The 25237-nt window shown below is 43.6% G+C and overlaps 1 protein-coding gene across 2 annotated transcripts; it reads left to right on the top strand.

Annotated features, from left to right (window-relative positions):
• Nucleotides 1–6286: 6286 nt before the first annotated feature.
• ADIPOQ (adiponectin, C1Q and collagen domain containing) lies at nucleotides 6287–21356 on the top strand. 2 transcript variants are annotated; one of them, XM_024221543.1, is made up of 4 exons: nucleotides 6325–6358; nucleotides 6528–6631; nucleotides 15555–15770; nucleotides 20440–21356. In XM_024221543.1, the coding sequence occupies exons 3-4, from the start codon at nucleotides 15563–15565 to the stop codon at nucleotides 20970–20972; spliced, it is 741 nt and encodes a 246-aa protein (XP_024077311.1). In that variant the 5' UTR covers nucleotides 6325–6358; nucleotides 6528–6631; nucleotides 15555–15562; the 3' UTR covers nucleotides 20973–21356. The 2 variants fall into 2 exon arrangements, with proteins under 2 accessions (XP_024077304.1, XP_024077311.1); XM_024221536.1 differs by lacking the exon at nucleotides 6528–6631 and having other exon boundaries at nucleotides 6287–6358.
• Nucleotides 21357–25237: the final 3881 nt, after the last annotated feature.

Raw genomic sequence — 25237 nt, 5'->3', positions numbered from 1 at the left:
CCAGGCTGGGGGGGGTAAAACTCTGCAGATAAACTTTTGAACTCTGGGGCGGCACTGACCAGGGACAGAGACTTTGGGGTTGTTGGACTTTGGGGTGATTGGACTTAAGACCCTGAGGGGAAAAGGACACTGCCAAACTTACTTGGAGGTGGGTCTTTTGCTCATGGTTTGTGTTATGAATCCTGTTTGTGGTGTTTCCCCAACATAATGCCGCATTGTTTCCCTCCTTTATTAAAAGGCTGTTGCTACACTCAGACTCTGTGCTTGCGAGAGGGGAAGTATTGCCTCCTAGAGGCACCCCGGGGGGTGGTATGTAATTGTCCCAGGTCACTGGGTGGGGGCTCGAGCCGGTTTTGCATTGCGTTATTGAAACGGAACCCCTAGATACTGAACCCGGCCCTTGTTGCTGCCAACTCAGAGGGGCAGAAGGGTTACACTTATATACAAATTTATCCTACTTAATGTAGCTGTGAATATTTTCCTTGTTTATATACGTACATGCTCAAACCTTTCCTGAATCCTGCTAAGCTCTTGGCCTATGTGATATCTAGTGGCACTGAGTTCCTGACAGGGCCGGCTCCAGGCACCAGCTTGGCAAGCAGGTGCTTGGGGCGGCCACTCCGGAGAGGGGCGGCAGGTCCAGCTATTCGGCGGCAATTCGGCGGATGGTCCCTCACTCCCGCTCGGAACGAAGGACCTTCCGCCGAATTGCCGCCGCAGATCGCGATCGCGGCTTTTTTTTTTTTTTTTTTGCCTGCTTGGGGCGGCCAAAACCCTGGAGCCGGCCCTGGTTCCTGAGGTTAATTGTGCATTCTTATTTTAAAAATTGTAATTTTTATAATTTTGTTGAATGTTCCATTTTTCCATTTGTTAGTTTGCCTGCCTCTGTCTTTTACCTTCATATTAATCTCTTTTCTTAACTAAGCAGCTCCAATCTTTTCAGTCTCTCTCCATAAGGAAATCTTCGCATGACTCCTCATGTCACAGAACCCCTTCTATTATGGTTATATCTTTGCTGAAACTGGTTGAACAGAACTGGGCAGAGAATTCCACCTGCAAGATCTTACCACTGATTAGGACTGTCAAACGATTTAAAATAAAATCGTAATTAATCACAAGATTAAAAAAAATTCTCACGCTTAATTGCAGTTTTAATCACACTGTTAAACAATAGAATACCAATTTAAATTTATTATAAATATTTTTAGATGTTTTTCTACATTTTCAAATATATTGATTTCAATTACAACACAGAATACAAAGTGTTCAGTGCTCACTTTATATTATTATTTTTATTACAAATATTTGCACTGTAAAAAAGGTGAACAAAAGAGTATTTTTCAATTAATCTCATACAAGTATTGTAGTGCAATCTCTTTATCGTGAAAGTGCAATTTACAAATGTAGGATTATTATTTTTATAAATAACTGCACTCAAAAAACAAAACAATATAAAACTTTAAAGTCCTGCAAGTCGAAGCAGGAAGGGGCATACAAATTTTTAGCATATCTGGCACATAAATACCTTACAATGCCAGCTACAACAGTGACATCCGAATGCCTGTTCTCACTTTCAGGTAACGTAAATAGAAGTGGGCAGCATTATCTCCCATAAATGTAAACAAACTTGTTTGTCTTAGCAATTGGCTGAACAAACATGTTCTTGTCTATTGTTTAACAGTATGATTAAAACTGTAATTGTGACTATTTTTTTAATCTAGGTAATTTGTTTTGCTTTAATTTGCATTAATTCCAAATAACAATAATAGGGCCTGATCCAAAGCTCACTGAACTCAGTGGAAAGGCTCCCATTGACTTCAGCAGTGTTTGGATCAGTTCCTACAAGCCTACTGTCTATTCCCTTAGAATCTCCACAAAGAACTAACGGATCCTCATGATTAGTTATTAGCCACTTCTGGGACTGCAGTGCCACACACTGAGAGAAACACCCACCCAACAGGACATGTAGTGAACAAGGCCTTTTATCTTGTACACAGAATTATATCCCTAGCAGTAAGGAGGATTTGTCCTTGTTATATTAGGAGCCATGTTTCCAAGGGTCTCAAACTTAGTCATGCAAGTTTGATCATGCCTTATAATCAGAATAGAAATCCTCAGCCTAGGAGTAATAATAATAATTAATAAAAATCTGTCTGGACTTTATTGAATTCTAGGAGCAGACTCTACACTGGGCCTGCTTCCCAAATCCATTCAGTTTACGGTGTTAGTGGTCCACACAGGATCCCCTGCTGTAGGTATAGGGACTATTGCTGGAATCAGAAACACTCTTATAAACTCAAGGAGTTCTAGCAGTATGCCCACTGCAGAGATGCCCAGGCAGTGTAAAAACAGCTTTTACAAACATGCCTGGCCTGATCATTTTTTACTTATGTGGGAGGAAAATGTGAAACGACCACTGTCTGAATAGGAGTTTTTCTGCTGTTGTTGATTGATTCCCTCCACTTAGACATCTGGAAATCTGAAGTCACTGCAAACCTAGCTTAGATAGGTCTAGTGAAAAGGGACTGGCTGGATTCTCGGCTCCTTTGTCCCCATCTTCACAATCACGGTTTATTCCAGTGCAAAACAGCCACAACCACTCAATTGCCAGGGAGAGCCAGCACAGGCCAAAAAGTGAGTGGTGTTAGCCAGAAAGGGGCAATGGCCTGAGTGGCCAGGGTTGCACTGATTCCGCAAATTCCCTCAGCAGCTTCAGTGGGTTCCTATGGAGATTTTACATCTGCCCCAGATGGTATAAAACCCAAGGAAGGGCAGGCAGTGCCCTCTGTAGAGGTGAATCCTCCCTGGTGGTTGGGACCAGCCCAGCCTGGGGAAGTAGAATATAAAGTGTCTCCCACCAGAGTCAGTGGCCCTGGAAAGTTTTGCCAATAACAATGTGTCTCTAACATACCGATATTAAAAAATCAAGGGCCAAATTCCCCCTTCCCTGATGTCAGTGGAATTACACCAATGATGATTTAGGCCCCATGTAGACAGAGTATAGATGACATAGAAAGCAGTCTCAGTCCCACTATATTTTTATTCACGTTCACATGACTTTAAAAATAACTTTCTGCTTAGTTTTTGTTTGTAAGGAATGGTCCAATCCAAAGCCCATGAAGTCAATGGGCATTTTCAATTATTGCCACTGGGCTTTGGATCAGGCACTAAGACAGAAAATAGTGTTAGACCCATACTGGGATCCCTAGCTCTGTTACTATAGTGGGACCACTCTCCTGTGCTGCTGATCTGGTGAATACATTGAAAGCAGAAAGTGCACTGAAAGAATACAATTGGCTCATGGGCTCCGCCATTATCTCTGCATTGAAAAGGCACAGCAACCCCAACCAGACCAGATGCCTCTGAATAACATCTTAACATATGACACCACTGTTCTAGTTCTAATTTGGTGGAGTGGTTTTTGCTTGTCACCAGGCAGAATGCAGAGCATTTCAAGTGCTTTCGCATCATGTAGCCAAATATAACTTACTGGATCATATAACATTTCACTTGGCTGATGAAAACAAGGGCTGGCTGTGTTAAGACCTGCACTGATTTGCAAATCAAGTGTATATAAAACATAAATAACTGCAAATGTCAAAGGCTGCAGGAGGCTTGATGTGTTGATTTGTTTCTCCAGACACAAAACAGTCATGCTGCTTTCTGCACGTCTTCTGCAAATTGGTGATAATATTCTGCAAGCTGCTAATAGTGTTTGATTTGTCACCACTGTATTTTGCAGACAGCTGAATCCAAATGCCATTCCTTAAAAGAAACACCAGGAATTAAACATATTGGGATCACTTTTCAAGTATGGGCACCTTAATAAGATGTCCAGATCTAGCATTTCAGAGTTGAGTTTGGCTTGTAGGCACAGAAAACAGGCCTTACTGTCAAACTGACCTGTGACATTGTACCCCAGTAACTACAGTGGATGTGAGTGATTGCAGGACCCAGACTAGAAGAGGACTAGTCTGTAAAAGGAAGCTTACTGGAACACCTCTGAGGGTGAGATTTTATTTATATTCAGTTTTCTTACTGTATTAGACATAGACTTGCGTGTTTTATTTTATTTTACTTGGTAATTCACTTTGTTCTGTCTGTTACTACTTGGAACCACTTAAATATACTTTCTGTATTTAATAAAATCACTTTTTACTTATTAATTAACCCAGAGTATGTATTAATACCTGGAGGGGGGGGGCAAACAGCTGTGTATATCTCTCTATCAGTGTTATAGAGGGCGAACAATTTATGAGTTTATCCTGTATAAGCTTTATACAGGGTAAAACGGATTTATTTGGGAGTTGAGCATTTGAGTGTTAAAGACAGGAAATTGTCTTAATCTGCTTTCAATTAAGCCTACAGCTGTTAAGGGACATGGTTCAGACCTGGGTCTGGGTTTGCAGCAGGCTACTGAGTCTGGCTCAAACCAGGCAGGGCACTGAAGTCCCAAGCTGGGAGGACAGGGAAAGCAGGGGCAGAAGTAGTCTTGGCACATCAGTTGGCAGCCCCAAGGGGGTTGCTGTGATCCAACCCATCACATGACCCTCCAAAGGAAGGGGTTCAAAAACTGAGCTCCCGGTTTGCCAAATTGTTTTTAGTTTCAATACAACTGGGTCGAATCATGTATTGGTTACTCAGGCAAAATTCCCACTGGAGTTACTGCAGATTTTGCCAAAGTAAGGAAGGACTGTGGACAAGTTCTGCTCCTCTCTCACATCCACCCCACAAACCTGTAGACACTGAAAGACATTCCATTGCACAGGAGAGGGAAGGCCACAGGAGACTCATGCAGTGATAGTCCACATTGTGGTAGTGCACCACATGGCTTATCTGTGCAGGGGTCTTGGTGGAGTCTGTATCTAAGAGCGGTCTTGGTGGTATTGTAGGGGAGCACTGGGGAAGAGGAAGTGAATCTGCCACTGTGCAGATGGATGGGCTGTAGAAGTGACCATGGAAGATCTGAGCCTGGTTCTTTGTCCTGGGAAGTCATATGGGATCGGTGGGATGGGATCCTCCCCCTAGGCTGTAAAGCATCTGTTCAGCAACTCCACAGCTGCTACTGCAAATCACAGATCCACATAGTCATGCATCACCCTTGAACCTGGGCTTTGGGCAGGTGAGAGGTATGGCTCTGTGTGAGGACTGCATGTCCTTTATTAATGCTATGCCACCTGTTACTAGGGTCACACCGCAATTCAGCTGCACGTGGAAGTGGTTGCAGAAGCTATATATTTCTTCTGTATTTAGTACCTTGGTCATGTTCAGCCATGTAGGATCTCAGGCCCAGATTCTCAAAGGCACTTAGTTGCCTAACTCCCATTGATTTTAGGTGCCTATAGAGCTTTCAATGGAAGTTAGGCACCTTTGAGGTCCTGGACCTTGCTGTTCAGCTACATCCAATTCCAACAGCACATGTATAATATTTGTCCTCATTCATTTTTATCAGTCTCCTAATTTACATTTAAGGAAGTTTTTGCCTGCATTCTGATGATGATAGAAGAAAGCCTAAGACCTCTTAGGCTTGAGATCTCTTAACTTCTCATCCTTTAAGGAAGGCCACATAGGACAAAGACTTATTTGTACCTCTAAGGCTGGTAGCAAGTTTCTGATATGTTGACCCATAAGCAGCTGCACTGTAATTACTCTGGTGACTGATGATGGGTTGGGTTGCCATATAGCTCAGGGTCTTTTTGTTGTCAAATTCTCTTAGCAACCCGCACTGCTCTCTTCATCAGTCCATTCCCTGGGTGGTGGTGGGGGTACAAATAATAAATTTGACATCATAGTGTACATATTCCAGAAGATTTGAATGCCTTTTCTGTTAAAAAGCAAAAGAAACAAATGTCACACAGCCATTCATTAAGTAATACTATTGAAAACATAGCATTCCCATTCAGGATGTATTAATCAGAATCTGTGAACATATTTTCTCCCTGGACTACTAACAATTCTTCCTATGTCACATTATGCTGCAGATGTTGATAGTAGATTATAAAAGCCAAGCCTTTGACAGCTGAAAACTTAAAATATAGACTTTTCTACCAAACAGTGAATTAATCAATATAAATTGCAGTTGGCTTGAAAATTCTAAACATCAGCTGATTTTTTTGAATAAAGCGTATCACTTTGTGATTAGAATTTAGAAAAGTGGCCCAAAATTGAGCTGCAGACAGGAAAACTGATGAGAAATACCACACCTTAAATCAGCATGCTCAATAGCAAATAGAAAGGAGAGCATCTTAACTGACAGTTCCACATGCCCCCTGGAGATAATGATGTGGTGGCATGACTATTCTCTCCACTGCATTTCTAAAGGGACTGCAGCAAACGGGCCAGGACACTAAAGCTGCTGGTAAGACCCATTTTTGTTAATGTTCTGGGTTTTTTTTCTTTTGGACTGAATCATTCATATAGATTTTCATGTTCTAAGGAAACTCCATTTATTGTTAGTAAAGTTAGGTATTGTTATCCTTGGTAAACCAAGTAATTATTTTAAAACCAGAATAACACATCTCTTTAAGGCAGTGGGTGATCTTTGCTTTCAAAAGCACTGCATTGAGTTAGCAATCAAAAAACTAATTGTAAACCGATCTGGAACAACAGAGAAAACAAGGGACCATTTAAGGTAATTACTACATTTAGATTTCACTCCTTTTTCTTAGAAAAGTCATGGAAAGCTTGATTTTGCTCCAATGATCTGTAAACTATGAGTAGTTCACATACTTACTTACCATACAGAACTGTAAAGATTTTCATAGCACAGCTTTGGGTTGTAAGGTCCTTGGGGCAGTCACTGCAAATGTAGTTGTGTCTTGAATAGCATTCAGTCTGTCTGCATTTAGTCCAAATAAATAATAATAATAATAATAATACCCACATCATTAGTCAGACTCCTCTGAAAGAAAATGTTTGAGTTTGATAATATAACATGACATTATTTCTAGGCTTTGTGCAATATGCAACAAGGCTTTTTGACACAGCTTTAGCACAGTGTTCAAAAATAATTCTTTAACCACGGAATAATGGCATTGTTTCTATTAATGTTATGCAGACCGATGCTGATAAACAAATGCACTTTATAAAATGTATTTTAATTTAAATTCTCTTGATAGCTACTAAATTAACTGAGACCCACTAAAATTAGCTCATCCATTAGTTACCAATTTTTATCAGCTCAGCCTTTCAAACTGAACCCCCAATACATTTCATATATCTCTGTATGGTTTTATATTACGCTGATACATGCTAGGATCAAAGAGGAATGGAAATGCAGACAGTGTAAATGTGTTATACCTAATGCAGAGTTCTGTTCTTCTTCACAACTGTTTGCAAATGTGCAACACACCCTAAACATTTTTATTTTGTGCAGCATAGGACATAGAAACAAAGGACACCTGGAAGGAAGGAACCTCCTAGGTCATCAAATCCAATCCATGCTATTGCAGGCAACCCCATCATATAATCCCATTCATAAATGTATCAAGCTCCATTTTCAAACTAGTTAGGTTGTTTGCCCACAACTCCAATTTGGAGGCAGTTACAGAACCATTGATTTGTTTAAGGTGGCTTCTAATTTCCAGCCGAAATTTATTCATGCACAGGTTATACCCATTTGTTCTTGTGCCAACAGTGCCCTTTAGCAACATATTTATGGCCAACGAATTGGCATCTTTGAGAAGTAATGTACAAAGGATTTGGGACTAGAGTCAAACATAGAATAGCTTTGTATCCAGTTGCCATGAATCCTCACTAACACATTGTGGTGAAGTGTTGCTTTTCATATCAGAGAGGAGAAATACATAAAAATGTAGCCAGCAAAAATAGTTTTAACTACAATTGACTCTGCATGCTGACTGCCAAATGCATACCTAATGCTCTAATCTGTCCATTTTATTTTTATATACTCATCCTTCTAAGCTTCTACGTGACTCAACAAGGTTGTCGTCTGCACTGTGATTTCCCTTTCTGACAAGGAAAATAGATACTGTTCCCTGGGTTCTGCGGTCGGTGGTGTTTTGCTGTTAAATTACAGGACTTGCAACTGATTTCCTGTCCCTTCAATATAATCAGAAGCATCCTTGAAAGTCATTTGATTTCATGTATCTCAGAATTCCATTTTAGTGTAATTTCAACAGAAAGAGCCAGACCCTCAGCGGGTTTAAGTGAGTGTCGCTCCATTGAAGTCAAATTGCACCCACTGAGGATCCTGCCGAAGGCTTGTATAATATGACCAGCTTGTAATATCACACAGAAACGTCAGACACATGGGGCTTGTGTGATACCAGAATATGACCCCAATAAGATCATCAAAACACACTGCTTAAAAATTTTAATTTTTTAAAACCGTGCTGTATTGAATTATATCATATTTAACAATAAAGCTGGGCAATACAAGTGTCAGCAAAGCCATTACGGATAGCTTGGACAGAGTACTTAGTTGGCACACTGAAGATGCATGTGTTCTGAGCATAGCTGGATCCTGAATATGTATTCCTGAAATAGCAACCATACCAGCACTCCTTTGCTTATCTCAGTCCCCTGGGTACAGTGAAGAGGCATTGCTAGACCATGCCCAGATATGTACCCCACTGTTTGCCAAACATTCTCAGAGATGCCTTCACCATGAAGATAATATTTTTTTGGCATTTACAGGCATCGATCTCACTTGTCCCCACCTGCTCAGAAACCATTGCTGCGTCCCTTGTTCCAGTGGAGCAGCAGACTTCTCTGAGAGAGGGACAAAGACACTTCTAACAAACGTTTTAATTGTTTTTAATTCCTATAGACCTGTCTAGTCACTGAGGGTCAGCTCATGTTGCATAGTGCCTTACTCCGTGAACAGGCCCATAAAAATCAATGGGATTGCTGGCAGAGTAAAATACTATTACCGTACTACTTCTACTACTACAGTATGGCAGGATCTGGCCTTGAGTAAAAATGCTTTAGAGCTTGTAAGTCTTGTTTGGTCCTTACAGGCCTTCAATGTAGAACTCTCAATGTTTGTTTAAACTTCCCAGTTCCTACAACTGCATTGTCCTTGGTTTCTTTTATTTTTTCCCCTTTAAACCACATATTTGTATCATAGCTGATAACATGTCATTCAAAATATGACATTTACATTTCATAAGAAAATCCATCCTGAAATGTGGAAGCAACTTTTATTTTATTTTTACTTTTATTTTATTTTATTTTATTTTTAACTTTTATTTTTAGCAGGAGAAAATGAGATGATTTATTGTAATCACCATCTCTGATGGGGTGGACTGGCCCCGCACTGGAGCAGAAGGGGTTAAAGCAGCGCTCTCAGCAGCCGAAGCCACGCTTCCTCGACCCTGCTGGGCATGCTCCAACTGCTGCTGCAGTATAAAAGGGAGACAAGGGAAGTCAGGGGCACAAGTCACCAAAAAAGTGATCCTCGAGCAATTCACCCAGATGCTCCCCAGTGGAGGGAAGGAGGTGGTCCAGCGGCATAGGCCAGCAACCCTCACTGACGCCTTCGAGTTAATGGAGGACTACCTGGTGGCAGATACCCCGGGGTCACATGCCAGCAACCCTGTAGAGGAAGGATGGTTCAGCTGAAGGGACCCCTCATCGCAACGAACTGGGGAGAGCACTGCGCCTATCCTGAACCTCAGCTAACAGCATGGGCCCCCAAGAAAGGCGACTAGCAGGCCGCGGACCAGCCTGGAAAGGAGGAGTCCCATCGGAGGGGGTACCCCCACTGAAGATGAGCGCACCCTCCGGGGGAGGCTGGGACCAGTGCTATGAGTGCGGGCAAGAGGGACACTTTTGCCTAGATTGCCCATATGTGGATTGCAGTTATGGCTAAATATGGGTGGCCAGCCCCTGTGCCTGAAGGAAGGGCTCAGAGAAACTTGTAGTCCCGGTGAGGGTAAATGGGGCCCGACACTGGCCCTGGTGGACACTGGATGCAGCCAGACCCTCGTCCGCGATGGGGTGAGCCTACAGGGAAGGAGATACAGTTACAGTGTATCCATGGGGACATAGGGCTCTATCCCACGGCTAAGGTTGAATTGGAGATCGCTCTGCATGACGCAGTCCTCCAGGTTGGGGTCACTCCCCAGACTAGCGTGTCCTGTGATCCTTGAGCATAACTGACCTTGGTTCAAGGAGCTCCTAAGGGGCTACGGGCACTGAAATCCAGGCGGGGAGGAGGCAGCAACTCCATGGGGAGGGCTACTTGGCCGATCGGCAGATCCTGACCTGGGGGAGGGCCCTTCTGACACCTCCCCGGCCTGAGATGGCCCACTGCCCCAGGCAGAGACTTCCATGGAGGAGGCCCCGAGGAAACTGGAGACCAACGGGGACTTCGTCCGGGAGCAAAAGGATGACCCGACCCTAAGCCACGCCTGGGAACAAGCAACGACCCCAGGCCCAGAAGTTGGGGACTGTACCCGCTACCCACAAGGGCCACGCTTTGAGATCCAGCGGGACCACCTATACTGCGTGGTCAAAGACCCTTAGACACAGGAAGACCTCCGACAGCTGCTGGTTCCACACAGGCTGCGGCGTGACCTCCTTCACTTGGACCATGCGGTGCCATGGGCGGGGCCCCTGGGGAGAGAGAAGACCCTCCAAAGGGTGGCCTGACGATTTTTCTGGCCAGGCATCCACCAGAAGGTAAAGGATTTCTGTGCCTCTTGCCCAGAGTGTCAGCGTGCCGGACCAAAGGGGGTACCCAAAGCACCCCTCATCCCATTACCTGTGATGGGGTTCCCTTTGAGTGTATCAGCCTAAACCTGGTGAGGCCACTGGAAAGGAGTGTGGTGGGGAACTGCTACATCCTGGTGATAAGGGACTATGCCACCCGGTTCCCTGAAGCCCCATCCCATTGCGAATGGCCATGGCACCTATGATTGCCACTGAGCTAGTTAAAGTCTTCATCAGAGTGGGGATACCACAGGAAATCCTGACTGATCAAAGTACCAACCTGATGTCCTGTCTGATGGCCAAACTCTGCCACTTACTCAACATCCGGGCTCTCAAGTTGTCAATGTACCACCCTCAGACAGATGGGCTGGTAGAGCGTTTCAATCAGACGTTGAAAATGACGTTGCGTAAGTTTCTGGAAGAGGACCCCCGGCATTGGAACACGTTACTTCCAGCCCTGCTGCTCTCTGTATGGGAGGTACCCTAGGCATCAACCGGCTTCTCCCCTTTGAACTCCTCTACGGGCAGCAACCCCAGGACATCCTCGACCTCGTTCGGGAGGATTGGGAAGAGCAAGCAACCCGGGTCACAGGGGTGATCCACTACGTGTTGCAACTGTGGGAATGGCTCCATACTCTGGGGACTTTTGCCCAGAAGAATCTGTTACAGGCTCAGCACGTACAAGAACAGCACTACAACAAGGGGGCCAGACTCTGCGCATTTGAGCCAGGAGATGACGTCCTGCTCTTGTTACTCTCCACAGACTCCAAACTGATGGCCAAGTGGCAGGGACCCTACGAGGTCACCTGACTGGTGGGACCAGTGGACTATGAGATCCGGCTACCGGGGAGATGGAAAGAGATACACATATACCATGTTAACCTGCTGAAGACGTGGAAGGCCAGGGAAGACCATTACCCCTTTCCCTCCGGAGCCCGAACTGGGACTGCTGGTCGACAGAACCCTAGAGTCTGGGCTGGCCACGATGGGTGCCGAGCTGAGCCCTGAGCAGCAGGGACAGCTGCAGCGGGTCTTGCAGGCCTTTCCAGAAGCCTTATCCGCTTGCCCTGGGCGGACGGAAGTCATGCACCAGCATATAGCCACTATACCGGGCCAAAAGGTCTGTGACGCCCACCGACCCCTCCCGAGGAAGATGTGGGAGGCCACCAGGAGGGAACTAGACACCATGCTGGAGCTGGGGGTAGTGAAAGAATCAAGGAGCGAATGGTGTAGCCTGATTGTCCTAGATGGGACCACCCGCTGTTATATCAACTTTAGGAAAGTCAACACCATTTCCTGCTTTGATGCATGCCCCAGGTGGAGGAGCTCTTGGAGAGGCAAGGAGGAATTGTGTTCTTCTCCAGGCTTGATTTGACAAAAGGGTATTGGCAAATACCCCTTATGTCAAACTCGAGGGCAAAGACAGCTTTCCCTACTCCATTTGGCCTATTTCATTTTGTGAGAATGCCTTTTGGACTGCACGGTGCTGCTGCCACCTTCCAGTGGCTCATGAACTCCATCCTGCAGCCCCACGACCAGTATGCCGTGGTATATATTGATGACATCATGATATATAACGCCAACTGGGAGGGCATCTCCGGCATGTCGCCAATGTACTAGGAGCCCTAAAAGAGGCCGGACTCATGGCAAAACCAGCCAAATGTCACCTTGGTCAATGGGAGGTGACCTATCTAGGGTACATAGTGGGTGGGGGCAAGCTGCGGCCCCTAGCGGATAAGATTCAAGCCCTAAAAAACTGGTTTGCCCACACGACAAAGAAGCAAGCGAGGCAGTTTCTAGGACTGGCGGGGTACTACCGCTGATTCGTACCCAATTTCAGAACGCTGGCAGCCCCTCTCTCGGACCTGACAAAGAACTCGCAACCACAGACAGTCCGGTGGTCTGAGAGATGCGAGGTGGCCTTCCAGATGCTGAAGGAACGGCTAGCTCAGGGGCCAGTTTTAACACACCCAGACTTTATGAGGTCCTTCATCTTACAGACAGATGCTTCACAAACGGGGCTCAGGGCAGTCCTCTCCCAGCAAGTCAATGGGGAAGAACACCCGGTCCAATATCTAAGCCGGAAACTGTACCCCAGGGAGACCCGATATTTGACCATCAAGAAAGAGGCGCTAGCCGTGAAGTAGGCAGTGGAGGCCCTGCGTTATTACTTACTGGGAACCCTTTCCAACTAATTACTGACCATGCATCCCTTCACTGGCTTAATAGCATGAAAGATCATGTGTTGGTACCTCTCCCTACAGCCGTATGATTTCCAGGTCTTCCATCGACCGGGTAAGGCACATGACAACACAGATTTATTTTCGAGGTGGGATAGGGAGGAGGACAAGGAAGGACACCAGGTAGGTGCCCTCTTCAGGGGGAGAGTGTGTGACAGGGTGGACTGGCCCCGCACTGGAGCAGAAGGAGTTAAAGCAGTGATCTCAGCAGCCGAAGCCATGCCCCTTCAACCCTGCTGGGCATGCTCCAACTGCTGCTGCAGTGTAAAAGGGAGCAGCATAGCTCAGTCTGGGCTGTCTGCCGAGGAGGAAGGACGCTTGGTAGGGGCTCCAGCCCAGGAGCCGTTACAGCCATTACCGCTATCGGAACCCCAGGGAGCATCCAGCACTGAGGAGCCTGGAGGCCCCGATACCTTATGGACCCTGCTGCAGGAAAGCCGGTAGGAAGTGACCCAGGGAGGTTGAGGGAGTGGTACCTCCCACCCTCATGAGGTCAGTGTGTTTCAGTGGAATTCCCTGCTGACCCAGTGGCGGACCACTCCAACGCTGTTAGAGCCCTGGGTCGGGGCCCGGTGGGGTCGGCTGGGCCTGAGCCCTACTACTGGGGCTGCCACCTCCGTGGTGATGGCCCCCAGGCACCAGCCACTAGACCACCCTACCCTGCCTCCGAGGGTGGATGTATTGACTCTAGCCACTAGACCACCCTACCCTGCCTCCAAGGGTGATTATATTGACTCCGGCCACTAGGCAACACTACCCTATAGTCAAGGGTGGTTGTATTGACTCTGGCCATTGGGCCACACTCCCTTGCAGTTAAGGGGAGTGCTACTGACTCCGGCCTTTGGGCCATGCTTTCCTGCAGACAAGGGAAAACCTATTGACTCCGGAAATTGGGCCACACTCCCCTGCAGTTAAGAGAAGTCCTACTGACTCCGGCCATTGAACTAAACAGCCCAGTGGCTGAGCGCAACCGTATTGACTTAACCATGTGGCCCCGCAACACCATCCCTTTATTAAAATTTATTATCTGTCATGCCTCTTGTGATCATCAGATCAGGGATTACTTTTTGTTTCATTGTATAATCCAATGTCCCTCTGCATAGAGGTGAATTTGATCCTTAAATAGTGAATTTAGGATTTTTATTCTGTAAACCTGATCTTAAATACTACCTCAGGAGATAATCTGGGAAGTCACACTGTTTGCTTCTAATATAAAAGCAACCAGTTTGAAAGAGCAAAAATCTGGTAATATAACTCTCAGATACTTAGTGCATCAGATTCCATTTCCCCATTGACAGATCTCAATGGAAAACAAAAAAGCATTAAAATCTGATAGGATCACCTATAGGAGGCTGGCAATCTGAATGTAGATTGCTGACAGTAGATGCTCCAAGGTTAGTGTACTGTATCTGTAACAATATATTGCATGTTCAGCATGGTGGCATCTGAGATTTTGTTATGAGTTCTGCCAGACTGTATTTTACATCAGCTGTTCACTCAACCAAGCAGAACGTTGGATTGTGTCATCATCTAATTGACTGGAACATTGCAAAAGAAGCAGACAACAGACATGGTGGCGTGGCATCACCATATGCAACATAAAAATCTAAGGTCAAGATTCTGACCTCAGCTACACTGGTGTTAATCCAAAAAAACTCCATTAATGTCAATGGACTTACTGGAGACTCTGTTGATTTCAATGGCATTAGTCTGGATTTACACGAGTAGTAAGCTCAGAATCTGTCCTGGAGGGTTTGGTTTTGCATTTCACAGTAGTTTTGCACCAGAAAAACTCCTTTGTCTAATTTAAAATAGGGTAAGAGAGGTCAGAATTAGGACTGTTTCTGATTAGTCATTGCTTTAAAACATTGAAGATACCATAAAGAGTGTTGGAAAATATATAAAAGTTATTGCCACTCAGTAAGTGACAGAAGACAAGTGAAATTTCCTCTGATGTTCACAAAATGTTTGCAGCGTTGTTGTAGCTGTGTTGGTCCCAGGATATTAGAGGGACTAACTGGGTGAGGTAATATCTTCTATTGCATCAACTCCTGTTGGCAAAAGAGACAAGCTTTTGAGTTGACCTGGAGCTTAGAGAGGTTATGCATTGAGGGGCAAATCCTGCTCACATCTCTCCCCCCACTCCATCTCTGGGTGCAAAGAGCCCCTAGCAGGAAAAGAGTTCAGCAGCATAAAGCAGGAAAGGGCTTGGGAATGGCCATGCAAGGTCATCTTCTGTTTAGTGCAGAACCCAGCTATGCAGGGGGCTCCTTGTGTAGCAGTGCATGGGAGTGGGGGTGGCCCAGATGAGGAGCAGGGACCATAGCCAGCATCATTCCAGCACTTAATCAAGATACTCAACCAGGCATTGGTGGGTACATTTGCTTCTGAGGGCCTGATCCTGGGATTTCAATGGGAGCGGAGGGTGCCCAACTCTGAGTTGAGAAGAGGCATTTCAAGGAATAGAATTATACCCTGTTAACTAACGTGTCAATCTCGAGTGGAATGGAGTTTCCCCAGGGAATGATTTATGCATTCAACTGCTTGTCCTCTGTCTCTGTTGGCTCAATGACCATCGCCACTTTGGCATTCAGGTTCCTTGGTCTAAAATGCTAATAGAGTCATTGTCCATTTCAGAGTTCACAATGAAGCTGGTGCCAAACCTCCTCCTTTGCTTGCTGCTGCTGGTGCAACTGTATCACACTGAAACAACAGATGAAGAACCACAGCCACCTAAAGGGCCTTGTGCAAATTGGATGGGAGGAGCACCAGGCTACCCAGGCCACAACGGCGTCCCAGGCAGAGATGGAAAGGATGGGAAAGATGGGCAAAAGGGAGAGAACGGAGAGCCAGGTCTGTGTGAGGCTTTAATATTCTATACCATTTCAATCAAACATGACCTGACTTCTGAGGGAAGGAAGCCTCAGTAGGGACAGGATTCAAAGTTCATGGAGGTCAATGGAAAGATTTCCACTGATTTCCACTGACTTCCACTGACTTCCACTGGCTTTGAATCAGGCCTAAAGTTCTCAGAGCTAATGTGTCATCCCATATTTAGCAAATGAGAGCACAAGGCACAGAATGTGTATATAGAAGAGGGGACAAATATATTCTTTGGATGGAAAGTTCTGAAATGTTAGGAGCCAGGTAACAGTTTAGAGGAAAGAATTTCCCTGGCTTCTTCCCTATAAACAAACCACTGATTCTCTGTCTATGTAATTACCTGCTCCTGTTAGTGTCAGAGTTGTAAATGAATGTTTAAGGATCTGATTGTTTTTATTTCAATGCAGTGTATAGTTATTTTGCAATACAGAGAAAGCTAGTCAAGTTTGCCAATATTTGTTTGTATTTGAAGTCACTGTATGTTATTCAGCGGCATCAGCTATAAACATTGCCAGCATTTCCATTTTCAGCAACTATTTTATGTCATTTATAAAATCTAGCTCTCACCTGAAATTTGGCTTAGAAGGTCTCTTCCCAAACAGCTGAGAAAATTTTGGGGTTATCATTGGTTAACTTTTTGGTTAGCTTTGGTTTTTCAGGTGAAAAACTGCAGTTTATGCTTTTGAGGATTCTAGAAATAAAATGAAAAAATGACAATTATTTCAATTACCATGCACGTGCATTAACATTTCTAACAGCTATCACTAATTCAAAACTTCGGATCGATATCTGCTTACAAAATAAACTGGGAAAAATCAGAACTATTGGAAATCTCCTGGTTGGCAGCTAATGGGGCTTTCTCTCAATGGAATTTCCAAAGGCAAATTGATGCATGTGAGTACCTAGGTATAAAAGTACCAAGAAATATTAACAAACTAGTGAAAATAATTTTAGATTCTGTACTCTTCCAAATAGTTAGTGATACAAATAGGGGCCATCATCCGTCCCTCAGGCTGTGGGGAAGGGTTCACACAATAAAAATTTATATTCTGCCTAAACTCCTCTATAGTTAAAGGGTATGTCTATACTGTCTGGGCTCTAGGACCCTGCAATGTGGGAGGGTCCCAGAGCCCGGAAGACTACACTGCAATGAAACAGCTCCACAGCCCAAGCCCTGCAAGCCTGAGTCAGCTGGCATGGACCAGCCGCAGGTGTCTAATTGCAGACGACATACCCTAAGTGGCAGACCTGTATATATCGCTCTGGCTTAGATCTATATATCTGTCCAACTTATTTTAGAAAATTTAATAGCATTATTAGAACCTTCCTGTGAGGCTCTGATCAGAGACCATGACTACCACCTCCAATTCCTTAAAGCCAACAGGGTTGGGTCCCCCAGACCTACAAAATTAATATTATGCTTTTATCATAGAAAATGGGGAAGAAAATGGCAGATGAAATTCAATGTTGATTAAATGCAAAGTAATGCACAGTGGAAAACATCATCCCAACTATCCATACAAAATGGAGTCTAAATTAGCTGTTACCACTCGAGAAAGAGATCTTGGAATCATCACGGATAGTTCTTTGAAAAATTTGCTCAATGTGCAGCAGCAGTCAAAAAAGCTAACAGAATGTTAGGAACCATTAGGAAAGCGATAGGTAATAAGACAGAAAATATCATAATGCCACTTTATAAATCCATGGGACGCCCACACCTTGAATATTGTGTGCAGTTCTGGTCACCGCATCTAAAAAAGATATGAGAATAGGAAAAAGTACAGAGAAGGGCAAAAAAAAAAATATATTAGGAATATGGAACAGCTTCCGTATAAGGAGAGATTTAAAAGACTGTTCAGCTTCGAAAAGAGACGACTGAGGGGGGATATGATAGAGATCTATAAAATCATGAATGGTGTAGAGAAAGTAAATAAGGAAGTGTTATTTACCCATTCACATAACACACAAACCAGGGGTCACTCAATGAAATAAAATAAGCAGCAGGTTTAAAACAAAAGGAAGTGCTTCATTACATAATGTACAGTCAACCTGTGGAACACATTGCCAGGGGATGTTGTGAAGGCCAGAAGTATAACTAGGTTCAAAAAAGAATTACATAATTTCATGGAGGATAGGTCCATCAATGGCTATTAGCCAGGAGGGTGAGGGACACAACCCAATGCTCTGGATGTCCCGAAACCTCTGACTTCCAGAAGCTGGGACTGGCTGATAGGAAATGGATCACTTGATAAATTGCCCAGTTCTGTTACTTTCCTCTGAAACACCTGGCATGAGCCATGGTTAGAAGACAGGATACTGAGCTAGATGAACCATTGGACTGACCGAGTATGGCCACTCTGATGTTCTTATCATGTCACAGATGCCAAAATGGTTCAGCATGCCAACACCCTTATACTCACATGGGTGGAAACTGAGCAGGTATTAATGCATCTAATTCTCCCACAGGTCTCCTCTTTTTGTCCAATGGAATAAAAATAAGGTGCCAACAGCAGTGGTTCCCAAACTTGTTCTGCCGCTTGTGCAGGGAAAGCCCCTAGCGGGCCGGGCTGGTTTGTGTACCTGCCGTGTCCGCAGGTTCGGCCGATTGCGGCTCCCAGTGGCAGCGGTTCACTGCTCCAAGCCAATGGGAGCTGCTGGAAGTGGCGGCCAGTACGTCCCTCGGCCCGCGCCGCTTCCCATTGGCCTGGAGCAGCGAACCGCGGCCACTGGGCGCCGCGATAGGCCGAACCTACGGATGCGGCAGGTACACAAACCAGCCCGGCCTGCCAGGGTCTTTCCCTGCACAAGCGGCGGAACAAGTTTGGGAACCACTGGCCTACAGTGATGGCTGCGTGAAGGATCAGGGCTATCCTAGCTAAGAGGTTCCAATTTGCCATCATGCAAAAGCACCTATTTGGGACAACCCAGACATGCAAATTGGGAACAAACCTACAATTTGGAAGTACAAGCTGAGGAGGGGCATCGTATGGATTTCCAAATTAATCAGCTATGAGGGCTTTGTCCCTTTTCTAACACTAAAACAAAGTTATGATCTGCCAACCTCAGCAGAGTGGCAGTACTTTCAGTTCAGACATTTGCTAACGTATCAATTTGGTCCAGATGACCTAGGACTGCCTGAGGCCCAGAAGTACTGGGAACCTTTAAAATGCTCGAAAAGTTCCCCAGGCCCACGTCCATTATGCATACTTTGTTAATGAAGAGGAACTTGATTAGTCTGAAGTTCTTTGAAAAAGTGTGGGAAGGGGATTTATCACTGCCCTTAAAAGAACCCCAATGGCAGAGCATATTACAAAAAATTAAAAATGCTTCGGTGGATTGCAGGCTGCCCTTGCTGCAACAAAACACAGGTTGCAAAAGTCTGTATCCTCTGATGTTTGTGGGTGCTGTAACAAAGAAAAAGGAACTCTGATGCATATGCAATGGGACTGTCCAAAAGTCAGGCAGCTGTGGAAAGAGGCAGTCTCAAGAGTTAAAATAATGCTCAGCTTCAGCTGAAAATGATATCCTAGGTTATTTATCTGCTAAGCTGGGTTTAACTGTGCCATAAAGTCATTGGGTTTTGAGGGCAGCAGTGATCATCAAGTGCATGATTTTACAAAAATGGAAGAATAGTCTTATGCCCAACATAAAGCAGTGGTGTTTGAACCTGTCTGAGTTAGCAGCCAAAGAAAGAATAGCTTATGGCCGTAGAGAGCAATTATATTGATTTGAAAAAATGTGGACCCCCCCCACCTTTTTGGATAAAAATGTTGAGATGGCTCAAAGAATGGCAGATCTTCATTCCACCTAACCCCTCCTCTCCTGTGCACCCTGCCCTCGTCCGGTCCACTCCTTCCCTCTCCTTATTCATGCTTGGCTTCTCCTGTTTTATTACTGTTACCCCCACCCTAACACCTTATGTCTATGCAGTATTATCTGGTCAGGCCTTGCAGCTTTGACAGCTTGTAAAACTGTGTAATTCCATCATTCTATTGGAGATCCCACGAAGCATGCAGTATTTGGAAACATACACTAGCTGTAAGTCAATCCCTTTTTGTCCTTTTCATTGTCTATTTCTTTATGAAAATCAGTAAAATAATTAATCATAAAAAATTGTAACAGAAAAACTTCAAAGTGGATTTTATGATGGGGCTAAAAGTATGCCATATATGTCCATGCAGGGTGCAAATGATCGTCCCAAAGACCACCAATGGACCATTGCAGCAGTATCCACTGCAACCTGAGATGGCTCAATGAAGCTAAGCATCAGATTTGAAATAGCTACACTCCCTTGAAGTATGGGTGTGAATTCCAGCAGGGTTGAGTCAACCCTTTGTTCTTCTGAGATAAATTGAGCTCCATGCTGGAGTTTGTTTTTGGTTTTTTTTGTTTTTTTGAAGCCTTTTGAATAAGGATTTAAAATCTCATGGGCCTGTTCTCAATAGGCATTAGTGAGCCTATTAAAAATCGCCCAACTGGCCACCGCCCAACATCTCCCACTGTTCTCAAACAGGGATTGTTTTATCATCTCCTACTACAGAACTATTATATCAGCACATATGCTGACATGAGTCTGATTTGGTTTATTGTTGGAAATTTCCAACATGATCACTCTAATCAAAATAATTTTCCCTTGTAGGTGAGCCAGGCCCCAAAGGGGATACTGGAGAGGGAGGAGCTCCTGGCACTGAAGGCCCAAGAGGATTTCCAGGAATCCCAGGGATGAAAGGGGAGAAGGGAGAAGGTGCTTATGTTTACCGATCTGCCTTCAGCGTTGGGCTCACAAGCAGAGCCCCCGTCCCCAACATTCCCATCAGATTCACAAAAATCTTCTACAATGAACAAAATCACTACGATGAAACCACAGGGAAGTTCCGCTGCAGCATCCCAGGCCTGTACTATTTTGCATACCACCTCACTGTGTATATAACAGATGTGAAAGTCAGTCTGTACAAGAAGGACAAGGCAGTGCTATTCACCTATGATCAGTTCCAGAAAAACAATGTCGACCAAGCTTCCGGGTCTATTTTGCTTCACCTGAGTGCCGGAGAAGAAGTTTGGCTTCAAGTGTATGGAGAAGAAGAAAAAGAAAACAATGGTATCTATGCTGATAATATCAATGATTCTACTTTCACAGGTTTCCTCCTTTATCCAGACTTGGATCTTCATTAAAGAGTGAGTCCAGTACATGAGGGAGGAAAGGAAGGATTAGCCAAGGAATTGATTTGGGAACACTCTAGGTTTTCCTAAGCACTATTTCCACACTCTGGTTACTAGCAAACACAGTGTTTTGTAGGGCTTTAGACTAGGTATTATAATCACCATGGATGAAATCCTGGCCCCATTGAAATCAATGGGAGTTTTTCCATTGACTTCAGTGGGGCCATAATTTCACCCCACATCGCCACTTCTGCCCTCTTTCCAAACCCTGAGCCCAAATATCAATATATTCACTAAAGAAATAGACAGAGCAACATAGTGCCTAGTCCACTGGTGTCCTGTTCCATGACAGAGGCTCCTAAGTGCTATGATAATTCAAATAATAAATATCATAAATAAAACAGCTCCTTGAAATATTTTTGAAATTCACAATTTTGACAAATTTTGAATGTCAATGACAAAATTCACAATTTAGAGCTGGCTGAAATTTTTCAAAATGTTGGTGAACTTTTCAGTCAAAATTTCAAATTTTTACCAAAATAAGGAAGAAAGTATTACATGAAAATTATATTAAACTTGTTCCTGTTTTCCACCCAGCTCCAATAAACACATCCCATTGCTATTGTAATCCTGCAATTTACTCAGGCCTTCTAACTCCTCCCATTGTTTAGTGTTTTTCCTAGTAACGTTATGTCTAATTTAGATTGCAAGCTCTGTAGGCTAGTGTTGTGTCTTTTTATTTATCTGGAAAGCATTACATACACCTATCGGGCTACACAAATAACCATAAAAACAACTCGTGGCTACTACCATCTTGAATATTAGATTGTTCCAGAAGCTTCACTTCTTTCGAGACCATATTTCTGTGACTGTTCTAAAATCATGGCATCCCCCTGCAAACAACATACCAGGTATTTGGAGAATGGGAGGCACCAACAGGCAGCTGGGCAGATATTTAAATATAAACACATCTCTAATTAGAACACTGGATCTGCACTGTATTTAAAGATGTAGCAGTTCAGCACTCGTGCTGTAATGTTTGTTTTGTTTGACAGTATCTTATAGCTTTAATTTCAGCTGGAGATCAGGAATGAATTGTTAATTCACCTAGAATCTTCTGTGCCTTCTTCTCTATGAAAAAGCCAGTAGTGCCTTCAGATTAGCAATCACCTTTCCATCCTATAAACAGACATCCATTAATGATTAGAACACCTCTGGGGGAGAGCCTCATCTGGTGTAAATTAGCATAGCTCCATTGACATCAATAGAGCAACACTGATTCATGCCAGCAGAGGAGCTGGCCCACTTATCTGCAAGACTAGTTCTATGTTGCTATGATCATTAGGATTGGTGATCGTAGTAACATTCCTACCATGAGCTGATCTCTCTCATAGTTTCTTGTTTGATTTTATCTAAAAGAAAATCAGCTTCTCTGATAGATTTAGAGATGAAGAATCCAGTTTTGCTTTGATAGGTTGGTTGTTTTGGTTGGTTCCTAAACTGACACATTACTCTAAATGTAGAATAGTATCACTGCTCCCACTAAAAATTGTTTTCATAGCAGTATTTTCTACACTCCAATGAATTAATATATTATAAATAAAAATATTTGGCTCTCTCACTAAGATCTCTCTGTGGGTTTGTTGTTCTTCTTGTTGTTGTTGTCATCGTGTTCTTGTTATTTTGGGAGAGGTTGACAAAGGACATTTTTTTCCTAACACAGATGGGCAGCCCAAAAGCCAGGTGCTGAGCCATTTAAAAAAATCTAGGAGGAAAACTGAAAGATTCTTAAGCTGTTTAAAACTAACATAAGAAGGTACTCAGTCCTTTTTTGATGCACACTTGTTTTCCCCAGGAATTGAAATGGGGGGTGGGGAGGTTCGAAATTACAGGGAGGGATGAGGGCCAAGGGATGAGACCGTGAGGGCAAAGGTGGGCTTTATGGCACAATAGTAAAAACAGAAAACCATTTTATTAGATTTAACTCATATTTTAAAATCATCACACAAATTAAAGTTGGCTACTCAAGCCTTCTATGAAATACTACACCTATATCCTTCTTGTTTTGTTGTTGTAATTTTGCACAACTCTGTTAATGCAATGCAGTACTTCCAAATGCAATGCAATACTTCCAGTCCTTCAGTTGACATGCTCATTAGTTCATTCACATGATCAGGCAGAAGGTGACTTCTTTCAGAACACAAAAATATATTCAATGATGAAAAAGAATGCTCAGCTGTAGCTGTTGTGACTGGGAGTAGCAAGAGAAGAATTCCTACTTCTTGCATCACAGGAAACATAGCACAAAGATCAGGTCAAGCCACTAGTAATGACAAAAAAGAAGTTGAAGTCAAATTTTAATTCATTCATCTTATGACATTCCACTCTGTGCTCAAATTCTCTATTCTGCCCTAATCACATGGCAGCCCCATTGCTGGTAGTACCTCCCTCCACTCAACTGTTGACGCTTTATAAGACAGGCATTTGAAAAAGATACATCCAGAAGTCGCTGTTGTAGATTTGTGAGTGTTGGTTTAACAAACACTTCTTGTCCTCTTCACTTAAGGAATCAATATAAGTTCCTTCATTAGTCACCTTCTGGACTGAAGTCCTTGCTTCTTTCAGTATGTTTTCAATGGATATCTTTCTGATTGATCCAAGTATAGCTTCTATTGCTGGACAAAGATCTACTACTATTGTAGCAGATGCCTGGATGCTATTGTTTAATGACCCAAGTGGTTTCAACACAAGACTTACAAGAGACAGAATGGCGATTGTCTTCTCTGAACATAGAAGCAAAAGTAGTCAACCAGCCTCACTACTTAGATCCGTCCAATCTTGGTAGATACTTTTCAAAGCCAGTAATAATGGTTGCAGTAATTTTAAGACATCAGCCAAGGATCGCTCATGAGAAAGCCAGCGGGTATTCCCATGTTGGACTAATTTGAACTTCAGTCCCAGAGCATCTTCTATTTTTTCCAAGACGTTCAGTCTTTTTGGACTGTTGTTGAAAAAATGAGTATAACGAAGACATTAAATTTATGGCTTTTTTAATGTCTTTTGAAGATTCTGCAGCTCGTACTAGTGCTAGTTGAGTAGATCATAGAATCATAGGACTGGAAGGGACCTTGAGAGGTCATCCAGTCCAGTCCTCTGCACTCAAGTCAGGACTAAATATTATTTAGACCATCCATGACAGGTGATTTTCTAACCTGCTCTTAAAAACCTTTAATGATGAAGATTCCACAATCTCCCTAGGCAATTTATTCCAGTGCTTAACTACCTCACAGTTAGGAACTTTTTCCTAATGTCCAACCTAAACCACCTCTGCTTCAATTTAAGCCCATTGCCCCTTGTCCTATCATCAGAGGTTAATGAGAACAATTTTTCTCTCTCCTCCTTGTAACAACCTTTTATGTACTTGAAAACTGTTATCATGTCCCCTCTCAGTCTTATCTTCTCCAGACTAAACAAACCCAATATTTTCAATCTTTCCTCATAGGTCATGTTTTCTAGACCTTTAATCATTTTTGTTGCTCTCCTCTGGACTTTCTCCAATTTGTCCACATCTTTCCTGAATTGTGGCACCCAGAACAGGACACAATACTCCAGTTGAGGCCATATCAGCGTGGACTAGAGTGGAAGAATTACTTCTCATGTCTTGCTTACACCACTTCTGCTAATACCTCCCAGAATTATATTTGCTTTTTTTTTTTGCAATAGTGTGACACTATTGACTCATATTTAGTTTGTGATCCACTCTGACCCCCAGATCCCTTTCTGCAGTACCCTTTCTTAAGTAGTCGTGTCCCATTTTGTATATGTGCAATTGATTGTTCCTTCCTAAATGGAGTACTTTGCATTTGTCCTTATTGAATTTCATCCTATTTACTTGAGAACATTTCTCCAGTTTGTCCAGATCATTTTGAATTTTAATCCTATCCTCCAAAGCACTTGCAACCCCCCTCAGCTTAGTATCATCTGCAAACTTTATAAGTGTATTCTCTATGCCATTATCTAAATTGCTGATGAAGATATTGAACAGAATTGGACCCAGGACCAATCCCTACAGGAGTCTACTTGATATGCCCTTCTAGTTTGACTGTGAACTACTCTCTGGGATAACTACTCTCTGGGAACGATTTTCCAACCAGTTATGCACTCACTTTATAGTAGCTCTATCTAAGTTGTATTTCCCTAGTTTGTTTATGAGGTTATGCAAGACAGTATCAAAAGGCTTATTAAAGTCAAGATATACCACATCTACCACTCCTGCC

Source organism: Terrapene carolina, unplaced genomic scaffold, assembly GCF_002925995.2.
Source record: "Terrapene carolina triunguis isolate 2854851 unplaced genomic scaffold, T_m_triunguis-2.0 Scaffold88, whole genome shotgun sequence".
NCBI classification, from domain to species: domain Eukaryota; kingdom Metazoa; phylum Chordata; order Testudines; family Emydidae; genus Terrapene; species Terrapene triunguis.
Note: the sequence above shows the minus strand (reverse complement) of the source record. Positions and strands in the feature narration are given on the sequence as shown.